The 22,522-nt window shown below is 38.3% G+C and overlaps 1 protein-coding gene across 1 annotated transcript in view; it reads right to left on the bottom strand.

Moving 5' to 3' along the window:
- Positions 1-234: 234 nt before the first annotated feature.
- c1ql4a (complement component 1, q subcomponent-like 4) overlaps positions 235-22,522 on the bottom strand; it is a 123,487-nt gene continuing 101,199 nt past the window's right edge. The window contains exon 2 of the mRNA XM_028796200.2: positions 235-6,537. Coding sequence (XP_028652033.1) covers positions 6,358-6,537 — 180 coding nt within the window. The 3' untranslated portion in view covers positions 235-6,357. The remainder of the gene's footprint in view (positions 6,538-22,522) is intronic.

Below are 22,522 nucleotides of genomic sequence, written 5' to 3'. Positions count from 1 at the left end.
AGGGCAGAATGTGGAAACAGAGGCATGATTAGCATAAAGAGTTGTTGGAATATAATGAGAAACAACAAGAAGAAATGAAAGAGAGGGAAGATACTGACTAATGTTTGGCTAAATTATCAGGCGTAACCCATCCTAATCAAGTCAATATTCATAATAGAAAACATTTGAAATTTCTAGAAAGGCAGTATAGTAATAATTATTTATTGATAGGTATCATTAATAAATGGCATTTATTATTGATACTGATTTATTAATTTTCACACACTCGCACACATTTGCATGGGTAGCAGGAGGACAAATCAGACACATCCATCTAGACTGTGTTTAATAAATCTTACTGTATTACCATAGACATAGGTATGATACAGGATCTTGCACATCGTGCCAGAATGACATATCGATGTTTATTTACTACATGATAACACTGTAATACCATGGGATGAGTGATAAGATTTCAGCATTTGTCTTACATCTGTTTATGGATACAAGAATATCCCCAGCCTGGATGAAAGCCATGATGTATTCATACACTCTGCACAACCTTTTCTAGTCTGCACAGGGAGGAAGGACACACAGTATCTGTTTGCTAAGGATAAATTGAAGTGTACAATGGCCAGTGCTGGACAACAGGCTTCTGTTCATTAGGTATAATTTCAAGGTATCTAAGATTTCTAAATATTGTTATTCTGTGCCCGGAGAGGTAACTCAGTTATTCTTACAGAAGACAGGGTCTTAGTATGCTCAAGATGCTGCATTGGTTAGTAAGTTAGTTGGTTGTAGCTTAGTTATGCTTTTATGGGTGCTGCTGTGATGTGTGTCTCATAAGTAATGGTCAGGAGAGTCGGTTATTACTTTGGTATAGCTGTAGCTACATGAATGCCTAGTGTTCAGGATAGAAACCTAATTAACAGTTTAAACATTGCCAGTAAAACCTTTCACATTCCAGGAAAGTGAGGAGTTGCATGATTAAGACAGGAAGTTTGGAATCATCTCAAAAATAACCGCACCTCTCAAGCTTAAAGCAGAGATAGCTGGTGGTTCACACTATACAGCCAACAAACTGTAGAACTAAAATCAAAAAGCAATACATACAGAAAATACACTTAGAGATTAGATCCAGTAAACTCTATCCACACTGTGCTGAGATGGCAACCAATTCACACCATACAGTGCAGAGTTCAGATTCAGCAAACTTCATGTAGTGTAGAGAGTGATAGAACAAACTACATAAATTGTGGGAGGCGAGGCTGAAGAAATTCTCTACAGTATATAACTTACAGCTGACATCCATGTAAATCCATGCGGTGAACATTCAATAAATCCTACACCTTGGAAAACCGAGACAACCATTAAACTCCACACACTGGTGAGCTGTGATTTAACACATTGCATGCAGTATAGAGATGAGATTCAGCACATTACTAACCATGAAGAGCTAAGACGGCCATCATTTCACATCGTGTAGGGCTGACATTTGGCAAACTCTACACAACACAAAAAGCATAAATCCTCCAAATTTCTTATAATGTGGAAACAAAGTCTGACAAACTGCATACATCGTAGACATCTGCAGCTCAGCAAACTTAATACAATGTGGGGATCAACAAACTATACACATCATGGGTAGGTGAGATCTAATAATGTCCATGAATCATGACAAGCTGAGATTTATATAATCTGAGTTTGAGGTTCAACAAACTCAACGTATCATAGCCAAATGAGGTCCAAAAATTCCTTGTAATGTGTAGCTGGGGTCCAACATACTCTAAACATCATGGAGAGCAGTGACCTAACAAATTCCATACAGTGTGGACTTAAGGATCAACAAACTGTACACATCATGGAGTGTTAATATCCCACACTCCATTTAATGTGAAGATGAGTACCAACAAACTCCATTCACTAAGTAAAACAGAGATTAATATTGATGAAAAATTATATAGGTTTGAATGTGGTGTTAAAAAAAACCTGATGTGTTTGATCTGAGAGATCACAACTGATTCCTGCAAAGTCTGAAGGAGAGATCCTCCATAGGAGGTTTGATTGAGAATTCCTACATTTGTGAAAGGTGAATATCCATTAAACTCAATGTAGTTTGAAGTTAATAATCACCAGATTTTATTCAGTGTTTAACTGACAAAATGTGACCACAGACACACATCATAAGCTCTACATTAAGCCAACAAACACCACAGGAGGTCAGAAGAGGACGTTGATACATTCCTTATACTAAAGAGATCTTGGAAACCTTGATCATGTCAAGAACCATCCAACTGTGTACATTTGTGACTGGAGATCAAACAGAATTCCTGCCATTGACAGCAGTTGTTTGGTGGCTTGCAGCTACATCTGTATCCATGTTAAAGGTCCTTGTTATTACAGAGCTTATCCCGTGCAGTGTGATCCCCTAACCTGGCATTTTCAGCCCTCCAACAAAGTCCTAAATCTAACAGGAAATTTGTGATGCTAAAGCACCTTTACATGTAACTGGTGGCTCCCGCTTTTGGCATTTTATTATACATAAAAGAATATTTTTATTTTTAATAAATAGTTTTGTTGGGGACAAATTTAATTGTTTTCTTTTGTTCTGACAGTCAGTGTATTTCCCCAAATCCACATTATGGTGTACCATATGTGTGATTTGTTTTGTAGTGGGATTTATGTTAATATAAATCTATATTAGAGGGAATTGCAACATTAATAGTCAGTTTCCAATAGTTGACCTCAACAATTTACCTAACTTTATAAAAATGTGTGAAAATTTCACAGTATGACTCTTAACCAATGAAAGCCTCATAAGACAGTCAGGATATACAGTACATTGTGTTGAAGTTGTCTAGGCTTTGCAGCCACTTCTGTAATGATTCAATCTCGACTCATCCCTGTTGATGCAATCTTGAGTTATCCTTAATGATGCCCTTACATTTTGTACTTAGCAGTTCAATTACAATCCACTCTCTCATACTGAGCCTTTAAAAGCATCGGCTTTATCTAATGTGGTGTAGTTTCATCCCAACTGTCTTTACGGAACCTTCAAAAAGCATTGCTTGTGAGTAGCCTGTAAGACATTCAAGTAAAGTTTATTCATTTTGCTTCAGCTCTTGACTCTTCATTTGTCACTTTGTTTAGCTCTCTGTTGAGCTCTGCAAGCTATGAAATACCGTGGGCAGAATAATTGTTAATAACAGCATTCACTTGTTTGAAGTCAGCTTAATTGTTATGTCATATCTAAATAGTGGATTAAATAACTATGATCTATTAAACCCCTAATACCTATGTTCATGTATAATCCAAATAATTCAGCTTGCGGTAGTGAATGTATTCTACCATCTGTTTCATCATTTAAAACCCGTCACCCTTGTACATAAGTATATTTGACTCTGCTCTCTTCTAGTTGAAGTCAGAACTTACAGATAGATAACAATATACTGTATCTCTGGTACTAGGGATTAATTTAGACACAATGGCATCCTTGCAAGTATCTGTTTTGGGCTCCTCCATTATTATTCTTTACATTCTCCACTTAGAATCAAAATCTGTCATCATGGCCTCAGTTACCACTATTACAATGACAGTTATCTATACCTCAGGAAAAAAGCCATTAACCCATTAACTCTCGTCTACCCTTCTCTTGTGGTCATCTTTTTCCAACTGCATTAAAATAAGAACTTCTAGTCATTAACCCATAGTTTCTGTTAAACCAAACTGTGCAGTAACTTCAGCCAGGACAATGACATTGCCAAGACTCTGCCTACCATCAAATCCACAACCTTGGTGTTGTTTTAAACCAGTACCTTTGAACCTTTGGAAGCCCTGCCCAGAGTTGTCTCCTGCCTTGTGCACAGTGCTTCTGTGGTAGGCGTCAGCCTACTTCAACCTTAAGAAAGCTTGAAAATGTGTCAGACAGCACAGGAGTTCTGCTATTTTACAGCTTCATTGCCCTGCATTTGAAGCCTACATTGTATTTGTGCAGTTTTGTATGTTTTTCCTTTGTCTGCAAGGGTTTTCTCCCGGGCAGTCCAACATCCTCATAGACATGCAGGTTAGGCTGATGGCTGATACCAAATTGGTCCTGTGTGTGTAAGTCTGGGTGTGTGTGACTGGATTTTATAATGGCCTAGCATCTTGTCCAGGGCTGCCTTTCCTGCCTTGTTCCCGGTCCTCATAGATTCTGCCATCTACATTTGTGAGCTGGATTAAGCAAGTTTGGAAATGTTTTGTAATTAAGATGTATTTATAAATATAAATATTCATTCACTCATTTCCCAAATTTATGAATAACCAGTGGCTGGCCGTCAGGGCCTGCAAGGCCTTCTCTGCTGGCCTAAAAAAATATCTTAATCACAAACTGATGTTAATTATATTTTGTCCATGAATACTTATTAAATAATTCCAAATAGTCTGTCCGCTTCCTTTCATAGCTTTTCCGATGGTTGTGCTGCTTCCAGACATGTATTTTCGTATTAAAGCATTTAACCAATCACATTTCAGCCATCATTTGTTGCCAGGCAGGGTCAAAGTCAAAGAAGTCTGCCCGGAGGCCTTCACAATCTGTTCTGCAGGCCCTCTAACACAAAATAAATGTCGATTAAACTGTTGCTTCAACCAATCAGATTTTGAGCTGGTGCCACTAGGGCCCTCTAGCAGGCGTACGGCAACATCACCGTATTCAGACCCGTTGATTGGATAGGATGGTGTAATAGAAAAATCTGAAAAAAAAAATCTGGGCAGGTTCAACTTTCAGCATTAGCTTCGATGGCGATAGAAAGGGACTTCGTGATGGAACTGAAGCGCACAGATAATCTGTATGACAGAGTAATTGAACTGTTTTTGAGGAAAGAGAGGAGGATGGATTTTGTTTACAAATAATCCGAATTTTTGGTGAGTAAAATGTTGAGATTTTCCTAAATAATATTGCAAGTTTATGAGTTATTATTAATGTTTTTTATGTGTGTCGCGGGCTGTAGCTGCAGTAGAAAGGAACTTGTTCACCCCTGGTTTGTCTATTCAATAAAGGCATTTATTGTGGCTACAGGAGTTATCTATCTGCGATGCAACGGCTTTTTATACTGTATTTCTGCATATTAAGATGGTTTTTATAACCATAAATTAGTTTTTGAGGGGCGGGTTGATTCAGACGGAGCACTGCTGAAGGCCTAGGTGTGAAATGCACGGTCCGCCACTGTGAATAACACAGGGTTGTGGTGAGGTGTTGCTTTGGATGGGGCACTAGTATGTTGCAGGGTGCAACATAACAAAGGCCAAAGGGTAATACTATAAACATAAATAAATAAGCATGCAAACACGTTAAAAAAGTTGTAATTATAAGATGTAATTCTAGGTATAACACAAATTATAAACACTATACACATAAAAAGTATAAAACTACATTTCATGATGGACAGTTGTACCAAATCATGAAGTCTAAACAGTTCCAGTGTGAGCTCTTTAATAAAATAATATTGTCAAGCTCGCTTAATCCAAATTAGGGTTGCAGTGGCTCAGATCCTGTCCCAGCAGCACAAAGGACAAGGCAGGAGCCTAGTCATAGGGTAAATGACTATATACTGTATTTTACTATATATTTGATTTAGCTACTTTGTATCTATTTAGAAAAAGAAAATGGACACACTGATTCAGACTGCTTGAATATCCAGGACCAAGCTTAACCAACAAGACAAACTTTCAGTGCGTCCCTAACAGGTTAGCACCAGAATCACAGCTTAACATTAGATGAAGATTTTATAAACGGAACAGCAGTGCCAGAGTAATACACAAAATGAATTATCATGATGGCTCCTAACATGGAAGTGATGTGCTGGTAATGGTGCAAAATGTGTAGATCTGGCATTTTACATCAGGAAACGACTTTATACAGCAGCCTAAAACTAGGATGTATAGCGCCTCATCTTGTTCAGCGTTCTTATCCCTTTAGGAGAGGGCCTCGCTGAACTTCTCTCTTACTGTTCACCTTAAGGGCACAAGACAGGTCAGCAGTATGAATGAGAAGCCATGTCACATGCTCTCTACACCTTTTCGTACTGGACACTGCCTCTCATTCCTCTCATTGAACTGAGTTTGACAAGTTCTTGCTTACTGCACTTTTCCTCAAAGTTCAAACTCTGTTTGTCCTCCTCCCCAAATGCAGTAACTCAGAAAACCCAAGAATGATGAAATGTAAGGTTTTGTGAGCATACTTAGATGAGACCCTTAACAGCTTGATTTTCTTTTTCATCTCTGATAGGGCCGATTAAGGCTGAAATCAATAAATTCCCTTTCCCCTTCCCCACATCTCCTCTTCCCCACCCCATCCCCTCTGTCCATGTATTGTCCTGGAGTATCCAACTGAGTTCATCCTCAGTCTGGGTAGATGAGGAAGCCAGAGAAAGTGCTGTACTTGTTGTTGCTACCGCCATGAACTTTGCCTCCATCCAGCTGGACACACACTTCATCCCCAACATCCAAATGGAGGATAACACTGTTACTAGCATAGTCGTAGTTCTGGTCAGCATCTTGAGCAATAGCACTGGCCCGCACCTGCCAAAAAGAAAGCAAAGAACAAAATGAATTTCTGCCTTTCATAGTAGTCACAATGACAAAGTGCTTCAGTAAGACAATTGTCACTACACTTCAGAATGTATTCCTGCTTTGTTGATGAGCTGCATAAGACCACTGATTCATTTGCCACTTCATTGTCACATCATTGCAGGAAAACAAGTAGGATAAACATGTTAATGAAAGGTAAAGCAGGGAGGTATTCATTATTTTTTTAAAAATCTGAATGCATGTGCTTTATACTTTTACCTTTTCAATCTGTTAGTTAGTGGTGCATTACAAAATTGGGAAGGTTAGCTAACTTACCTGTGTTTATTTTTTTGTTGCTTTAATTTTACTCTGTAGAATTTCAGATTGCCACACCTTATCTTTTCTAATGTTTTGATCTTTTCCTAAAGTCTCCTCTAGTTCTTTAGTGAATAAAAGCAAAAGGGAAAAAGTCTTTTTATGACAGTATAGTTCTTTTCTAGGTATTATATCATAAGCACCTACTATCTTCCAGTTTGCGTAAAACAACTCGTCTCCCAGTGGACCGATTTTGTTCAAATTTGGCAAACTAAACTTCAACTAAACTTGTTGGGACATTCAATTTTCATTGAGCTATATAAAGTTTTAAATTTTAAAATTTCAAAAAGTATTTGTGAATTTGCAAACTCGTTCATCCTAAAACAGAGAAACATTTTGTGTGACTTCAAATGCGGATTTGTTTACTGTTTCAAATATGAATTTAGAAAGGTCAGTTTAACGGGTATATTTTCTTCGTTTGCAGTTCCAATTGACAACTTGTGACTGGACAACAGATCCCAGATCACTTATTCCGTTGCTTGAAGAAAAAAAATGTCACATGTAGCATCAAACATTGAATGCAAGAGGACAAGAATTATGAAATCTGGAGACATCGCTCTGTGAGAATACAGAGAACAAATACGTGCTCAGCCATCTAGATTACACTAAAAACAACCTCATAATTGCATTAGCTGCACATTCAGACACTTTCATTTGTTGGCAGCGTTCAAGACCTGCTCTCCATCATGGCCCGAAATAGCCAACCATTTTATCTTGAGACTTCAAAATTTAAACTCTTCACTAGATAATTTTTTCAAAAATGTAATGTTTATGAAACTCACAAACCTTCACAACCAACAAGTATCAACAGCACATAATGGTGCAGACATAACCTTAGATCTCTATCACAGTTCAATAAGGGTGTTTATATTTGTTGAGAAAAATCCCCATTGCTCTCCCTTTTGTACATAATCTGAAAATCACTTACTGCAATGACCTTATATATGCTTGCATGAAGCAACTCACAGTTCTCACAGTTCACAGTGAACCTGTCAGACACGTGGTCCAATCCCACCTGCCGGAAATGAACATCTATTTGCCGCAGCCAGGTGTTACATGGGTGTCTTCTTGGCCTGGTCCAGCCACTCAGGTCCTCAATAATGAACCAGATCACCCTCAGGGAATCATACCACATGGCCGTAGTGCCATAACTGACACTCCCTCATAATGCAGGTAATGTGCCTCATTTGGGACTCTGTAAACAGCCACTCATTTGACACAAAGTTAAACCAGCGTACCCGAGGATTCTTCAAAGAGACACAGTACCGAAGGAGTCCAGTCTTCGTCTCAGGTCACTTGGGTAGAATAATTCAGTTTTCATTAATATATCTTAAATACACTATGCTATACAAGTTTTTACAATGAAAAAATCTCCTATTGAAAAGCATTGGTGAATTTCATTGGTGCCTTAACTTACTTACATGACTCGTGGCACCAGTTAAGGAATTAAGCAATTCAAAAATGACTTAATCGAACCAGTGTACAGTAATCCCTCATCCATCGCGGGGGTTGCGTTCCAGAGCCACCCGCGAAATAAGAAAATCCGCGAAGTAGAAACCATATGTTTATATGGTTATTTTTATATTGTCATGCTTGGGTCACAGATTTGCGCAGAAACACAGGAGGTTGTAGAGAGACAGGAACGTTATTCAAACACTGCAAACAAACATTTGTCTCTTTTTCAAAAGTTTAAACTGTGCTCCATGACAAGACAGAGATGACAGTTCCGTCTCACAATTAAAAGAATGCAAACATATCTTCCTCTTCAAAGGAGTGCACGTCAGGAGCAGAGCATGTCAGAGAGATAGAGAAAAGCAAACAAATCAATAGGGCTGTTTGGCTTTTAAGTATGCGAAGCACCGCGGCACAAAGCTGTTGAAGGCAGCAGCTCACACCCCCTCCGTCAGGAGCAGAGAAAGAGAGAGAGAGAGAGATAGAGAGAGACAGAGTTTGTTTTTCAATCAAAAATCAATACGTGCCCTTCGAGCTTTTAAGTATGCAAAGCACCGTGCAGCATGTCGCTTCAGGAAGCAGCTGCACAGAAGGTAGCAACGTGAAGATAATCTTTCAGCATTTTTAGACGAGCGTCCGTATAGTCTAGGTGTGCAAACAGCCCCCCTGCTCAATCCCCCTACGTCAGGATCAGAGAAAGTCAGCGCAAGAGAGAGAGAAAAGTAAGTTGGGTAGCTTCTCAGCCATCTGCCAATAGCGTCCCTTGTATGAAATCAACTGGGCAAACCAACTGAGGAAGCATGTACCAGAAATTAAAAGACTCATTGTCTGCAGAAATCCGCGAACCAGCAAAAAATCCGCGATATATATTTAAATATGCTTACATATAAAATCCGCGATGGAGTGAAGCCGCGAAAGGCAAAGCACGATATAGCGAGGGATTACTGTATTTATTTGCACCAAATAACTTTGGTTTTTTTTTATAACTTTTTTTTCAATTTTGCTCCAATACATCTATCTATTATATAACAAAATCTTGGGTCAAGACATGATCATCTTGGAGAGACACTTTGAAGTCCCGCGAGACTACTTGCACATCACGCCCTACTTACAAACAATTTCTCAGAGACACTTTAACATCCCACGAGACAAGGAAGTGAGACAAAAGGACAGCTGCTGTACAGGCTTTTAAATGATCAACACGCAGCGTGACATGCAGATCACGCAGCTCGGTAGCAGCAGCAGTAAGCCAGCAGCTGATCCGTCCGCTTCTCCTTAGCGTGAGTTCAGCACCCCCTTCACAATGCGAGCGTCAGAGACACGATGTGGCCAACATGAAGCACGTCCCTTGGGTTTGGGGGTGGGCAAGCGAAGCAAGCAGGAGGCTTTGCCCCTCAGTTTTTCTGAAAGCCAAGCTCACATTATAGTTTAACATACCCCGGTTTCTATTTAATAATTCAACTAACTGAGTAAATAACAAAAAGAAACTAAGGTATTCATTAAAAAATATGCACTATTTCTATACGTGTGATAGAAATGTTTAACTCTATTGACTGACATATCTACTGCCTGTCTTACCATTTTGATATTTTCTGGTGTCTGTACAGTTTTCAGTGGTCTAACAAACATTTCCTTCACAATACAAGTAGACAGATATTAATTGAGCCACTTTAAAATAGTGTGATGAGAAGGAATTTTTCCTGGCGGAGGCACATTAAACATATCGGAAAATCTTTCTTGCATCCTCAGTTACAGATTGAGACTTAATGTGCAAAAAGGTTGTAATGGTGAACATACCACTTTTCCATGGTCACTGAACTGCACTTAGAGTACAACACTGTCACGGCATGGCACTACAGTGGTGTGAAAAACTATTTGCCCCCTTCCTGATTTCTTATTCTTTTGCATGTTTGTCACACAAAATGTTTCTGATCATCAAACACATTTAACCATTAGTCAAATATAACACAAGTAAACACAAAATGCAGTTTGTAAATGGTGGTTTTTATTATTTAGGGAGAAAAAAAAATCCAAACCTACATGGCCCTGTGTGAAAAAGTAATTGCCCCCTGAACCTAATAACTGGTTGGGCCACCCTTAGCAGCAATAACTGCAATCAAGCGTTTGCGATAACTTGCAATGAGTCTTTTACAGCGCTCTGGAGGAATTTTGGCCCACTCATCTTTGCAAAATTGTTGTAATTCAGCTTTATTTGAGGGTTTTCTAGCATGAACCGCCTTTTTAAGGTCATGCTATAGCATCTCAATTGGATTCAGGTCAGGACTTTGACTAGGCCACTCCAAAGTCTTCATTTTGTTTTTCTTCAGCCATTCAGAGGTGGATTTGCTGGTGTGTTTTGGGTCATTGTCCTGTTGCAGCACCCAAGATCGCTTCAGCTTGAGTTGACGAACAGATGGCCAGACATTCTCCTTCAGGATTTTTTGGTAGACAGTAGAATTCATGGTTCCATCTATCACAGCAAGCCTTCCAGGTCCTGAAGCAGCAAAACAACCCCAGACCATCACACTACCACCACCATATTTTACTGTTGGTATGATGTTCTTTTTCTGAAATGCTGTGTTCCTTTTACGCCAGATGTAACGGGACATTTGCCTTCCAAAAAGTTCAACTTTTGACTCATCAGTCCACAAGGTATTTTCCCAAAAGTCTTGGCAATCATTGAGATGTTTCTTAGCAAAATTGAGACCAGCCCTAATGTTCTTTTTGCTTAACAGTGGTTTGCGTCTTGGAAATCTGCCATGCAGGCCGTTTTTGCCCAGTCTCTTTCTTATGGTGGAGTCGTGAACACTGACCTTAATTGAGGCAAGTGAGGCCTGCAGTTCTTTAGACGTTGTCCTGGGGTCTTTTGTGACCTCTCGGATGAGTCGTCTCTGCGCTCTTGGGGTAATTTTGGTCGGCCGGCCACTCCTGGGAAGGTTCACCACTGTTCCATGTGTTTGCCATTTGTGGATAATGGCTCTCACTGTGGTTCGCTGGAGTCCCAAAGCTTTAGAAATGGCTTTATAACCTTTACCAGACTGATAGATCTCAGTTACTTCTGTTCTCATTTGTTCCTGAATTTCTTTGGATCTTGGCATGATGTCTCGCTTTTGAGGTGCTTTTGGTCTACTTCTCTGTGTCAGGCAGCTCCTATTTAAGTGATTTCTTGATTGAAACAGGTGTGGCAGTAATCAGGCCTGGGGGTGGCTACGGAAATTGAACTCAGGTGTGATACACCACAGTTAGGTTATTTTTTAACAAGGGGGCAATTACTTTTTCACACAGGGCCATGTAGGTTTGGATTTTTTTTCTCCCTAAATAATAAAAACCATCATTTAAAAACTGCATTTTGTGTTTACTTGTGTTATATTTGACTAATGGTTAAATGTGTTTGATGATCAGAAACATTTTGTGTGACAAACATGCAAAAGAATAAGAAATCAGGAAGGGGGCAAATAGTTTTTCACACCACTGTATATACTGCCACCATTTTCACTCTCCCTACATAATCCCCTCAAAATTGTCACATTCAATTTTTCAAACTAGTGCTGCAGGCCTTTCATCTCACAATCTAGTCTGTGTTGTTTCTTCCTCATTCCCTCTTACTTATGGGTGTCTCTGCTGTCAGTCTTCTCAATTTGATTGTTTATTAGGTTCTGAAATATGAACTGGGGAAAATTTATTATATTTCTGTGACACAAAAACTAGAGCTCTACTTGATGTGTAAACGGTATTGTTACTCATTCTGCCAAAATACTATCTATCTAAAATAAAAAGTTTAGTAAATAGCAGGCAGGGTATCACCTGATACAGAATTCACATTTGAATGATCTCGGCTTATTTTACTATGCAATAATGTGGCAACCAATCACAAACAGGATTGCAACCCATAAAGCACTGCTTTAAAGAATAGGTTTGTATTTTTCAAGTCAATTACTTCTTCAAAATTATGGTATATATACTGTATGTGTAAATATGCTGTAAATATCGTCTGCCGCATGAAACTGCATTCTTAAGTGAAGCATATTTTAAAACATTTAAAAAAACTTGGGGGCTTCACACCCTGTTGCTTCGCTCACCAACCCCTTTCCCCCCTGCCAGTGCTATGTGCCGTTGTGAAGTGGGGGGCTGAATGCACCCCAAGGAGACACGGCCGCTCCTCCGAAACACCTCTTAAACAGTGATACAATGGAAAACAAATACATTTTTTTTACCTCCTCTTTGCTCAATCAGCTGCTGGCTTGCTGCTGCCACCATGACGTGTGATCTGCATTTTGTGTGGCGCTTCAAACATTTAAAAGCCTGTACAGCAGCTGTCCTTTTGTCTCAATGCCTTGTCTCTCTTCTCCTCCAGACATCCTCAAATACTATTCGATCTCTTTTTGCTGTTCCATTATTTCACTGAGTAATATTTTTCGTTTGTTTGCGCTAATGCAATGTTTACTCTCATTTTTGTGGGACTTTCGAATTTTCCTACTTCCATTATTTCTAACCTGCTCTGCATGTGTATCACGGGACTTGCTTCCAAAGGTTGTAAGTATGACGTGACTTGATTGTCTCATGGGACGTGAAAGTGTCTCTCTGTCTCTCTTCACATCACGTCGGAGGAAAAAAGTCTTGTATCATCGCAAGATTTTTTTTATAATAGAGAGATATTATTATTATTAAAATTAATACTATTAAAATTCTGCGGTGGGTTGGCACCCTGCACGGGATTGGTTCCTGCCTTGTGCCCTGTGTTGGCTGGGATTGGCTCCAGCAGACCCCCGTGACCCTGTGTTCAGATTCAGCGGATTGGAAAATGGATTGATGGATACTATTAAAATTAAAAAACACTCTTTTTGGGATATTTTACATAGATTCTTTTTGTAGCTTTAGATCTATTTTTCTTTGCAAAAAATGCCTTATTTGTATACATTTAACTAATTAACATATTGTGCAATTTAAGTATTGTGAAAATACTGCAAAGAGTTTTAGGGATCTTTCTGCATTTACATATTGTCAGAGAAGTATAAAGACTCTACATAACAGTGCCAAAGATTTATGTGCTTATGAAAGTGCCTTTGAGCTTTCTTGTCTTTGTTACTTTGTTACCAGAACATGCTTTTCTTCTCCATGTGACATCATTATATGTTGTATAATAATGGAACATCTAGTGTGGTTAATGGTTTGGTAACAATATTTAACACTTGTGCCTTTAAAAAGTTGGTTATATAAATAGAGGTGATTTGCCAACTTAAAATGTGAAATGAAAATTTCTTAAAAGAAAAGTTTGTGATGGGTTTATGTGAAAGAAAAGAAATTATTACGAAATGTTAGAGAATGCAGTCTTCACATTTGAACTGTGCTCTGTCAACACACGGTAATTTAGTTTAACAAAACTCTTTGTTTAATGATTATCAAGTAAAATAAGTTCAAGTAACTTAAACAAGATGCTTGAACCCTAATCCTAATTTATTAAACTACAGGGATCATAACTAATATCATGCACTTGTGTCTATAGGACTTTGTCAAGGCTCCTGCTGGTGTGAGTGTACCTTTATTTATAGCATCACTATTTTGTTGTTTGATGCGCAACTCTATTTTTGTTGATCGGTTGTCAAGACATTCGACATTGGAAGAATGCTTTTGCACAGCGTGACATTTGACATCATTAACTTAACTTGTTTTATACTGGTACAATGTGAATTTTGTTATCCATGTTGGGATTAAAAAATAACCTTTGCAACATGATTTGTAATATTATTCTGATTTTCTTGTCTGTCCTTTTCTATGTGTTCTCCTTTTCAAGTTTGTTTTACAGTTTTACGACATTGAAGGAAAAAGGAGCCTAACCCTAAAAACTAGGACTAACCAAAAGAAGAGAGGCCACAAATGGATGGTCACCAAAGACTTATCAATAGACATGCTATGAACTTTTCATAGTTTACCAACAAAGATGAGTGTGAGAAAAACATCCTAACTAAAGCATTTGGTGACAAATGTGTACAGGAAAACATATGTGTAGAGACAAATGTGTGCTCTTTAAATCTCAGGCTGTCCCTGTGGAGAAAAGTAGAGACATTTAATTTAATGGGCACTTACAGATGCAAATATGATGAAAACATTCCTGTGCACTTTTAAACATTATTAGATTTAAGTTTTCCACCTAGTAGAGACATACCCTCTGTCATTGACGAACCTGTGGATAGTTTCCCATCAGGGCTAGTGGGGCAATAAGCTAACTCATCTGGACCAGATTAAATTCTTCTGGTGGGATGGAATTTGAAAAAAAACATAATGCTATGCTAAAAATAAGTGGAAAACGTAAAACATTTAAATGTAAAACAGGTCCAGTTACAAAGTATGCAAAGCTGTGCATGCAAAAGGAAACAGGATATTTGATGTTCTATTGGTGCATTATTGGCTAATAAAAGTGTGTGGACCTGTAGGTGAAATGTGTGTAATAAGTGAACCCACTGCACAAAATGATGTACAGTTCATCCTGATTGGTGACCCTGGTCTCACACAACTATGCATTGAATTAGACAGGGTTGACAGTTTATTTTTAAAGCTGGGTTTTGAAACAGAGACAGAGGTCTTGGTGGTGGCATGATTGAGTGCAAAAGAAGCCAAACTTTCATCTGCTCAAAGTAAAGAGGTGAACAACTGCAATCAAATCCATGTTTTCCACAACAGTATAACACAATATGTTCTCTTATCTCCTTCCAAACTTCCCACAGAGTCACATCCACTCTAGTCTCAGCTCAGACTACTAATGCAGGAAATTGTGCATTTTTTATGTTGGTGTTGGTATTGCATACTGGAAGCACTTCCAGGTCAGGCAGAAGGCCTTCAAAGAGTGTATAATGATACCCTGCTGCTCCCCCTGGTGGCACTGAAGAGCTCCAACAGGACTATTCTATGAGACAGTAATTCTCCAGCCTAACCCACGGGTATCCATATAGGGGTGCTATCAGTGGGATGCTGCCATTGATTGTACAGAGGGAAGACATAAGTTTCAGGAGCAGCCATCTTCTGTCATTCTAAGTAGGCCTCCCTTCCTGTCAAGGAACCTGCCTCCAATCTGGTCAGGACACCAGTCCACCCAACATAACACTCACAATATGTTTTGTTTGTGTTATATGTTTTGTTTTACCATATTTTTATTTCATTTATATACATTTTATAAAAAGTTGTATGTTTGCATGGGATTTACTAGCTATGTGCATTTTGTACTGTATGCATTTTTCCTGTGTGCATTTGATGGTTCTCATTTCTCTCCAGACTCATTTCTTGGTGCACTATTATAGTGCTCCTGTCACCAAAATGTGAAGGATATTATTATTTAGAAATAAAAGTATTGATTCCCTAGGCCTGGGATGGATAAACTTAAATTTCAGGGGTGGTCTTGTCTCTCAGGCTGGTATTCAACTTACAGTAAGTCACAGGTTAGCCATTGGTTAAGCCTCTTGGGACAGAGCACACTATGGAAGGCTTTATACAGGAGTAATCCGTTTATTCTATTCTCCTGTAGTTTTCCATGTAGTAAATAATAAGGTTATAAATAGCTATGCAAACATATGTAAACTTTTGCTATATTATATTTACAGTATCTACTGCATTTGTCTTGATCTTACACAAATGTATAAAGGTATTTAGGGGTTAGTAAGAATGCTTAAAAAGTATTGAAATCAATCCAGAAGATGTAAGTAAAGGGCATTTCTAAATGTGAACATCCACAGACAAACTATAATACAAGACAGAGCTGAGAACATAGGATTCTTTTGTAACACTTCTGTAACACAGAGGCAGGTTTTAAGAGCTGGCTATTCACAGTTCATCTATTAAACTGGTGACACTTTACAAAACATCTACTCGGAATGGATGTCACATGTTTAGCTGGAACTGTGCAAACTAGACTGCTAGGTCTGACCATGGAGTGTGAGCTGTGCTGTTTACCTGTTGTAAGATATGAGTGGCAATAAATTACATCCTTATTGCTGGTTTAACTACAACTTAGTAAAAGACTGGAGTATCTTGGATTCTGCTGAAAGGTGCAGAATATAAGGAAGACTAACCAGTCAGTAGAAGACAGTTCCTGTGTTGCCTTGGGATGGGAGGACTGGAAACAAAAAAGGTATTTTAAAGTGCTGGGCCTTCGTTGCTGAGCAGAGTGCAGAAGTGCAGTGGTCTCTGGGGCCATGAGAGACATGCTAGTTTGATGCTGGCCGAGACATTATTATCCACCCTGGCCCTAAACACAACCTCGATGTGGGGATTTAACAGCCTTTCTGTATCAGAGGACCTGTTAACAAGACCTGCTGTTTCGATTCTTCTAGAATGAAGCTTAAAACACAATAAGAATTACTTAAGAACATTTACAGTAAGTCAGGTAGAATGCCCATTGGGGGCTGGGCAGTCTCTTGGCCTTTTTTCTTCTGCATCTCATCCCTTGAGTGTTTTTATTTTTTATTTTTTCCGTCCTCCCTGGCCATTTCACTATAGTAGACTTATTATTACAGAATTCAAATGAAACTATATACAAGGACTCTACTATATCTGTATATCTGAGTTATGTAAGTGCAAATTAATTAATTATTATTCTCTGCTGTTTTTGGAATGTTGTTTATTGATTCTGAGTTTTATCTACTTTTAATTTATTTTCATTTTTCTTCTAACTATTTTTGACATATTTTAAAGCACTTTGAATAAAAATGTGCTAGAGAAATAAATTTTATTGTTGTCCATGAGGCATATAACATTCACTGATTCTTTCAAGTTCAAACTGAATCATTACCTGAGAATGAGTCACGCAGCTCTTGTCCATTTCATTTTTGAATGTGTTGTCTTACTTTAATTATGCATTTTCATGATAGGCATTATGCTTTTAACCAGGACAATGCTATGCAATATGAATTAGCATGTTTAATATATAATTTAATATATATGATAATGCATGAAACATTTTAATATACTTTTGTTATTCATTCAAAATGAATCAAATGAATTAATTAATTTAAATGGGTAATTTATAAAATTGAAACAATAAAGCAAATTGATTATCCATCACTGCTGTTTTTTTGGATGCCATATCTAAATAGCGTGAAACTGTGTAAAGAGAGAGCTGAAAACAGTGAATCTAGCCATGAAAAGGATCTTTAAATGGCAATTTTTAAATCTATTAAAATACCAGAAGGAAATTCAGACATATGGCAGTTAATTTCAAATGTAGTTGATGAGGAAGGCCACCCGCTGCCATTTGCTTTCAACAATAAATGTTTCAAGTTTTAGCGTATGATAGTCAGAAGTCTGGGACCCCATGTCTGAGCCATCCCTCATCATGCCTTGCAAACTAATTTGACATTCACAACAAGCACAAAAGTGGCAAGTGACCTAAAACAAAACAAAAAAAGAGTGGAATGAATTTGTCAGGATATCTGGCCATATGACACATTTTCTGGCAAAGTTTTCATTGAATTTATGCAACACTTTATTGAAACTTTAGGGATTCCCACCAGATAAGGGATGCAGGATTACTGATACAGAATGTAACAGTAGTGGAGCAGTCAGAGACAGAAATTGATTCTGTGTTTAAGGCTGAGGAGCTAAAGGATGAGACCCCCACCTTGTTGTCATGGATCTAAACATGCTGAAAAAGGCTCAAAGAGGCTACTAGTTTACTTATTTCATTAGGTATTCTTTATATAAGTTTTTGCTCTCCCTGTGCTCAGCCCTCACTTATGTTAATTTGCATAAAACATTCCCCATTTACAGTATGTGCACTTCATCATCCTCAGTCTAAGGAGGGAGGGTCTCTTTGAAAGGGCTCCTTCTTATTGTAGAGTGTCTAATATAAAACTGATTGCTTTATGGAGTGCTTCTGATGTTTCTTGCTCTGATTATGTGCCATATTTAAAAATAAAATGGCTACAGTACACCATCACTTGAGGACCAGGCTGATTCCCAGACTGAGAAATGTGAACTATGAGGAGAGATTGAAAGAGCTGAACCTTTTAGGTTTAAGCAAACAGAGATTATGAGGTAACATGATTGAAGTGTTTAAACTTATGAAGGGAATTACCGCAGTGGATTCCAGCTGTTACTTTAATTTAAGTTCTTTAACAAGAACATGGCACATGGTTAGAAGCTTATATAAGGGGCAGATTTCACACAAATGTTAGGAAGGCACAGGAAATCATTTACTAAGTAGTGCAGTGCAGAGTGAGACTTTAGGTACCTTCAGATGTCGATTTGATGTTATTTTGAACAATCTGTGAACTTTTGGGTTGAATGGCCTATTTCTTCCACAATTGTTCTAGTGTTCTGAATGCTGCCAAATTTCAGTTCATACTGTAAGCAGTTTTATAAATATCAGCATAAAACTAGAGGATCATGAGGTCATTAAGCTTGATTGGGCTCTGTCAGGGACTCAGAATTTTTAGAGGAGCATTGGGTGCCTTTAAAATGAGAAGAGGGCCAGTGTGAACACACATTAAGATCCATATATTTTTTTTTATTATTTTTATTTTTCATGACTGCTTAATTAAAAGGATTGCTTTGTAAAATGGGTGGAACAATGGTGCAGTTTTTAAAGCCAATGTAAGATGGATCCAGCATCCGGGGTGTGAAGTCTGCACATTGTCCCCATGTCTTTGTGGGATTTCCTACTGAAACTTCAGACCGCATTTTGAAAGACGTACAGGTCAGGTTAACCGGCTGCTCCTAGTTGTGAGTGAATGTGGGTGTGTGTGAGTGGGACTGTGATGGACTGGCACCCAGTCCAGTGCTGGCCCCTATGCTGCTATGTGCTCAGAGCTACCCTAAATTGTATTAAATGAGTTCTATATGATTTGCAAATTAATTTATGTTAATTTTTGCTTCAAGAGTCACTATATAACCCAAAAAAGAAAGGTAAACAGAACTGCAGACCAAGCTGCTAGATGAAGGTCATGGATTTCCTTTAATTCTCACCCTGACTTGAGACTCCAGTGGTATGCATTTGTCTTCCTGCACCTTCTGTAACTGCATTTTGATGACCCTTCCATGGAAAGCAGACCCGTTCCACCACACAGACTCACTGAGTGCAACCAGTAACGGAATTTCTAACTTGGCCCTTAAGCTGTGTTCCTAGAGAGCAGCCAGGCTGCCTTTTGCCTTCTCACCTTCACTCACTTCAACAGTTGCATTTCCCTGTCTTCCCAACCACACTTGCATGGTGGCTCTTTCTTGGAGAGTCCCTCATGAATCACTCCCTGCACGTAAACTGACATGGCTGATTAAGCATTACAGCCAAATTACAATTTTTTAAATGTTAATTACAGTGAGTCGTTTATGACTTATTTTCTCCGTGGCTGGCATTTCACACAGGACTGCACAGTGCTGGCGGCTGAACTGGCAGAGGATCCACTAATCAGCAATAAATCACTCCCTCAGTGGATTTCACAGTGTGTTAGCTGAACAAACTGGGAGGCAGGAAGGCCAGGGTGCGTCGACATTTAGAAGATGCTGTCACGTGTTACTCATCATCAATTAACAAACCTTCAGTCACTAAAAGGGGGTTTGAGCTCATTCTAGGAATGGGACAATTAGGCTGCTCTGCACATGGTGGAGGTGGTGGCTACATTTATTTTGTTTGGATAAGAGAAGAGGAAAACAGCCTGTGTAATATTCTCCTTTTTTATGGATCCCTGTTGTCCCATTTACAAACCATTTGTACAAGCAGCTGAAATCAGGGCCCCTGTGACCACAGCTTGATTGCCTTAACCTGAAATGTCTTGATTTAATTTATGTTGATGGGAGGCTCTCATAGGCACAGAGTGAAAGGGAAACAAAACCAGATAATTAAAGATTGGTTTGTTCTTTCAATTTTAAAGTGTCCAAGAACTTATATGCTACTGTGTATTTTGTGAAGGAGTGCCAGGTAGGGAATGGCAATGCAGGTAAAAGAGGAGGACGAGGGAGAGGATTGAAATACAATGAAGTGCATGCTGGGTTATTCCATAGTTCGTCTAAGGATCTAAGACTCAGATTTAGTTAAAAGGGAGCATGAGATAAATTTACAAAATTCCCCTGACTGATGGCTGGCAGTCCGCTCATTACAATATGTCCACCAGCCATGTTTAGGGTGGCCAGTCTAAATGGGGATCGATTAGTCCTTTAGGGATGTTCTAGAGATCAAAACTGAAAGAAAATACGGAAGTCAGTATGGAAAGTACTAGGAGGATAACTCCTAGAATTCCAGAGGGCATTTCTGCCCCTAGAAATGGTTGGAGGACTTTCTCCAGAAGAGATCTCTGGTTGGGACTAAAAGGAATACTCCACTCAAAAATATTTTTATATGTTACTTAACTCATGTAGTTTGCAAAAGGAAAAAAAAAAAACAAATCTTGCATTTTAATAGAGATTACAAGGTTTCTGATAGAATGGACATCCATGGAGACCAATGTTGGGCCACCGAAAACTATATAAAAACATCTCTTTAAAATCTCACATTATTGTCACATTGTCACACAATCCACAAGTCAATAACCCAGTTGTATGCGCATAATGTGTAAAAGACTTGCATTTTTACTAAAATATTGTTAAATAAATACTTCTGGAAATCAGAACAGAGTATGCAGAGGAAACATATTCATAAGGGAAGGAGCTTTTCAATTGAAGACAAAACTCTTGACCAATGAATGAGGGGAAGACATGGGTCTTTGGTTCAAAAGCAAAGTCCTTTGTGAATGCATCTCCTACTCATGTACTGCTCTGATTTTTCGTATTTATTTAACAATGTTTAAGCGAAAAATGCATGTGTTTTGGCCATTGTAAGCATACTACTGAACGACTTGAATCTCATGTGAGAAGGCCTAATTCAACACACCTTGTTACAGATGGGATACTACAGCTGACAACACAATCGACCCCCAGGATCAATCATTGCCAGCTAGCACAAACACTACAACAATATGTTCTAAACTTTTTGGTTTTGGAATAGTATTGTTGCTATTCTGGGTTGACTTTTTTTTTTTGCTACAATGGTTTTAGCCCAGCTTTTCTATTTCTGTTTATTTTTGTTGTTTTCCTGTGATGTCATTTTGTGAATTGTTTATGTTAAGGACTCTCATTGCTATTGTGTTAGGATGTCAGCGGTGGGCTGGTAGTGATGATTGAAGCAGTCTGTATGAAATTGAACTCACAATGCAATATACATGGTGTTTTATAGCCATCCAAATATATGCCACTGAGTCAGGAATAAAGGTGTTTAGTCTGAAAGCATTTCCTGCATAAATTCAAGATTCAAGGTTGCTTAATTTAGTCAAGTTTACACAAGAAAACATGAAATTTGCCTCCTCAGTTGCATCTAATAACAAGACAGAAAGAAATGAAGCAAAACAAATAAAGACAAGACAGGTTAAGGTAAGGCAATTTGATAATACATATTTACACAAGAAGTGTTACAGGATACATATCAAACCTTAATCATTTTCTCAGATTTGTGTGGGTTTATGATTTACTGAAGTTAGGTTCTACATGTAAAGGATGTCTGTCGTCAGTTGAGATTATTTCTAGTTTCTTTAGCATTGTCCTCTGACACACACTTGCCAGACCATCTACATCAGTCCCAATTACTTTAGCTGCATGCTCAGTAATCTGCTGGAGCGTTCTTAAATTTTGGTTTGTTAGACCACTAAACCAGGCAGTGAAACTGAAAGTGATAACAAACTGGATCATACTGCGATAAAAGGACAACATGAGGTCCCTGTGTACTTTAAACAGTTGGAGTTTTTCGGAGGAGAAATAAACGCTGATTACATTAAGAGAATTTTTTTTTGTATTTGCATTCTAGTTAAGTTTGTTATCTAAGTTAGTTCCTAAGTATTTATATTCATTCACTATTTCTACCTCTTCCCCAAAAACAACAATGGGTGAACATACAGATTTCTGTCTTTTAAAATCAAATATAATTTCCTTGGTCTTTTTTATATTCAGAATGAGAAAGTTTTTATTACACCAGTTTACTATACAGTCCACTTGATTTCCATAGTGGCTTTCATCCTCCCCAACTTCTACATGCATCTGCCTGGCATTTAATGTTGAAATAATGTTCTGTGCTAAGTAAAAAAACAAAACATCAACAGACTACCTTTCTGTCACATGTATACATTTAGATGCAAGATACCTTTATTGTCACTGTACAATG

The sequence above is a fragment of the Erpetoichthys calabaricus genome, chromosome 3, assembly GCF_900747795.2.
Source record: "Erpetoichthys calabaricus chromosome 3, fErpCal1.3, whole genome shotgun sequence".
Taxonomy (NCBI): domain Eukaryota; kingdom Metazoa; phylum Chordata; class Cladistia; order Polypteriformes; family Polypteridae; genus Erpetoichthys; species Erpetoichthys calabaricus.
The sequence above is the reverse complement of the archived record's forward strand: the minus strand, read 5'-3'. Positions and strand labels throughout refer to the sequence as shown.